Below are 4,285 nucleotides of genomic sequence, written 5' to 3'. Positions count from 1 at the left end.
TTTTGGAGGGTTTTTCTGTCTATATCTCCTTTAGTTCTTCTCTGATCTTAATTATTTCTTGTCTTCTGCTAGCTTTTGGATTAGTTTGCTCTTGCCTCTCTAGTTCTTTTAATTGTGATGTTAGGGTGTTGATTTGAGATCTTTCCTGCTTTCTCTTGTGAGCATTTAGTGCTATAAATTTCCCTCTTAACACTGTTTTAGCTGTGTCCCAGAGATTCTGGTACATTGTCTCTTTGTTCTCATTGGTTTCCAAGAACTTCTTGATTTCTGCCTTAATTTCATTATTTACACAGAAGGCATTTAGGAGCAGGTTTTTCAATTTCCATGAAATTGTGTGGTTTTGAGTGAGTTTCTTAATCCTGAGTTCTAATTTGATTGCACTGTGGGCTGAGAGACTGTTTATTATGATTTCAGTTCTGTTTGTTATGATTTGCATTTGCATTTGCTGAGGAGTGTTTTACTTCCAATTAAGTGGTCAATTTTAGAATAAGTGTCATGTAGCACTGAGAGGAATGTGTATTCTGTTGATCTGGAGTACACAGTTATGTAGATAACTGCTAGGTCCACTTGATCCAGAACTGAGTTCAAATCCTGCATATCTTTGTTAATTTTTTGTGTTGTTGATCTGTCTAATACTGACAGTGGGGTATTATAAAGTCTCCCACTATTAATTGTGTGAGAATCTACGTCTCTTTGTAGGTCTCTAAGAATTTATGAATCTGGGTGCTCCTGTATTGGGTGCATATATATTCAGAATAATTAGCTCTTCTTGAATTGTTCCCATTACCATTATATAATGCCTTTCTTTGTCTTTTTTGATCTGTGTTAAAGTCTGTTTTGTTAGAGACTAGGATTGCAACCCCTGATTTTTTTTCTTTTTTCTTTCCATTCACTTGGTAAATTTTCCTCCATCCCTCTGGTTTGAGCCCGTGTGTGTCTTTACAAGTAAGATGGGTCTCCTGAGTAACAGCACACAACTATGGGCCTTGACTTCTTATCCAATTCGCCAGTCTGTGTCTTTTTTGTTTGTTTTTGTTTCTTTTTGAGATGGAGTTTTGCTCTTGTTGCCCAGGCTGGGGTACAATGGCATGATCTCAGCTCACCCCAACCTCCAACTCCTGGGTTCAGGTGATTCACCTGCCTTGGCCTCCCGAGTAGCTGGGATTACAGGCATGTGCCACCATGCCTGGCTAATTTTGCATTTTTAGTAGAGATGGGGTTTCTCTTTGTTGGTCAGGCCGGTCTTAAACTCCTGACCTCAGGTGATCCGCCAACCTCAGCCTCCCCAAGTTCAGGTGTGAGCCACCACATCTGCCCAGTCTGTGTCTTTTAATTGGGGCACTTACATTTAAAGTTAATATTGTTATATGTGAATTTGAATAAATCTCTTTTCTGTCTTCCACTAGTTCTGTTTCTCTGGAGAATGCTGACTTATCAAATACTGTCACACCTTCTTCAGAATGTTGTTATTCTTGAACATGAAATATTTTAAATATGCTTCTGGACTTACCTCGAAGGATTCTGTAGGGTCTCAGAGAAGGAAATTCATAGATGATAATATTTGGAAAACTCCCTTTTTCAGCTACTGTGAAGTAAGTTTTATGTGGATGAACCTACAAAAAATAAAATGTCACCAAAATATTAACAGAAAATTTTTCTTATAAATAGTCTGATTAATGCAGTGTTTAGCATTATTTCATAATTTCTGTAGTAGGCCTTACTTCAATAGAAAACTCAAAAATTGGTAGCCAATAAATATTTTGATAATGGATATAATTTAAACTGAAAACTAGAAAAATACACATTTTAAGTTTTACTTTAAGACAGTTATTTCTAGCTCTACAATTTTTTTAATTGCCATTGGGAGAGCTAGAACAATGGTTCTCAACCTTTAATGTGTGTCAGAATCCACTGAAGGGCTTATTAAAATACAGATTGCAAGCCCTACCCCCCATAGTTTCTGACTTAATAGGTCAGGCTGGGACTCGAGAATTTGCATTTACATATCTGACAAAGTGATTTCTAACAAGATGATTTACATTTTGACAAGATGATTGACATTCTAACAAGGTTATGTTGATGTGGCTAGTTTGGAGACCTTGCTTTGAGAACCACTAAGGGGGATCAATTGTCTACCCTATCAATCAACCTAAATTTTGTATAGAAAAATTCATGGAATGTATGAAATTCTTGTTTCTAGACCAGGTTATATCACAATTTTTAAAATTTCACTGTGGAAAAACTTACCACAAATGAATGTAAACTTACTAGAAGTGAGAAAGATATAATATTTGCAAGCCAGACACAGAGGAAAATACAGTAAGTATGCCCTGGATAAACTATTGTGTCAGTAGCTTTAAAGATAGCTATACAAGTTGGATAGAATAATATGTTCATTTCTGTTATTTTTATCTATTGGTAAGCCAAATATGCAGGAAGAGTAAATGGCCAGCCAAAAATTGAAAATAAAAATAAGCTGTTACAAGAATAAGCTATTTAAAACACACATTATACTTACAAAATTCTGTTTTCAGATATTATTTCACATCTCCTAATTATATATAAGACAAAGAGCCTGGTTCTCAGATATAGATTGCTAATCCTGGTACCCAAGATAACATTATTTCCTTTATATTTTACACCAACCTTGTGAGCTTAGATACCACTATTATCTCCATCTTACTGATGAGTAAACCGAGGCACAGAGTTTAAGTAACTTGCCTGCAGTCACACAGTCTACAGTGTGTTAACGTAAGCAATAGGATTCAAGCCAAGTGTTGGAGTCAAGAAACAAATGGGACAAGAAATAGCAGATCTCAAGGACATAGGGGAAATGGATTAAGACCATATCTATCTGATTCCCATTTATAAAGAAATACGGTGTGGAACATGTGGTCAAAGCAATTTGGATGAAGATCCAGACAAACCCTTTACCCTTCTAGGTCTTGTCTACGGTAAGTTTAAAAATTTCTGCCTGAGATCCTGGGGAAGATAGCCGACTAGGAACAGCTCAGGATTACAGCTCCCAGTGAAAGTGCAGAGGGTGAGTGGACGCCGCATTTCCAGATGGATATTTATTGCCCACAGACCAGGAGATTCCCAGGCGGAGGAGCCCCATGGATCACCAGCACTGTTTTGGCCGGCGGGGCCGTTTCGGCCCATGCAGTTGCTTTGCCCGCGCCCTGGCGCGGTGGTTCTCCATACAAAAGACACTGGTCCGGGTGCCCTCTTAGCTGGCAATTGGAGCCCTGAGGCGGCAGAGTCGCCCATTCATTTGAAATAGCGAGCCATGCCAGGAGACTCCTAGGCAAAAAAACTGCCAGGAATCTCAGTGCCACGGTTTCAGCCGGCTTAGTGAGTCGCAGCAAGGGAGATCCTGGTGCCTTTTCAACAGGGAGAGAGTCGACCGTTCAACAACAACAACAAAAAAAGACTCTGAGTCAGGGAGCCAGGTGATCAGGCTCAGCAGGTCCCTCCTCCCGCCAACCACACACACACACACACACACACACACACACACACACACACACACACAAAAACCAGTAATTGAAAATGCTCTGGGTTGAGAGTTTCACAGCAAGCACATCTGAACCTGGGATGGTCCGGCTCTGAGGGGGAGGGACGTCCACCATTACTAAGACACTCCACCACTACGGAGGCAGTCTGACCAATGCTGAGGCAGCCCGCCGTTGCTGAGGGAACCCGTCATTGCCAAGGCAACCTGCCACTACAGAGATGGTCTGCCATAACAGAGGCAGGCCACCATTGCCAAGGCAGTTCTAACTATACCCATATAAACAGGACAGCAGGGAAGATCACACGGCAGCTGGGCAGAGCCCACAGCAGCTCAGCAAAGCCTCTGCAGGCAGTGACTAGGCTGTCTCCTCGCTGGGCAGGACAGCCCTGAAAGAAAAAAAAAAAACAAAAACGGCAGCAGCACAATGGAAACTCATAAATAAAGCCCTAACTCCCTGGGACAGAGCACCTGGGGAAAAAAAAAAAAGGGGCGGAGTTTATGAGTTCTGCTGCAGCAGACCTAAACATACCTGCCCAGCAACTCTGAATGAAGAACGGAGCTCACAGCTCAGGACTTGAGCTCCAATAAAGGACAGACTGTCTCCTCAAGCAGCTCCCTGACCCCCGTATATCCAAAGAGTCACCTCATAAAGGAGAGAACAGACTGACATTTGGCAGGCATCCTTCTGGGACAAAGATAGCAGAAGAGGAAACTGGTAGCAACCCTTACTGTTCTGCAGCTGCTGCAGGTGATCCCCTGGCAAGCAGG

General features: G+C 41.4%; 1 protein-coding gene across 2 annotated transcripts in view; it reads right to left on the bottom strand.

The window, feature by feature from the left end:
• The window catches only part of CFAP44 (cilia and flagella associated protein 44), a 135,511-nt gene that overhangs the window by 100,674 nt on the left and 30,552 nt on the right, over positions 1 to 4,285 (bottom strand). For both annotated transcript variants that reach the window (XM_017547760.2, XM_037745446.1), the window contains exon 6: positions 1,511 to 1,613. In XM_017547760.2, the coding sequence (XP_017403249.1) occupies positions 1,511 to 1,613 (103 nt within the window). The remainder of the gene's footprint in view (positions 1 to 1,510; positions 1,614 to 4,285) is intronic.

The sequence above is a fragment of the Cebus imitator genome, unplaced genomic scaffold (genome assembly GCF_001604975.1).
Source record: "Cebus imitator isolate Cc_AM_T3 unplaced genomic scaffold, Cebus_imitator-1.0 Scaffold201, whole genome shotgun sequence".
Lineage (NCBI taxonomy): Eukaryota > Metazoa > Chordata > Mammalia > Primates > Cebidae > Cebus > Cebus imitator.
This window is presented reverse-complemented; position numbering and strand designations above follow the sequence as displayed.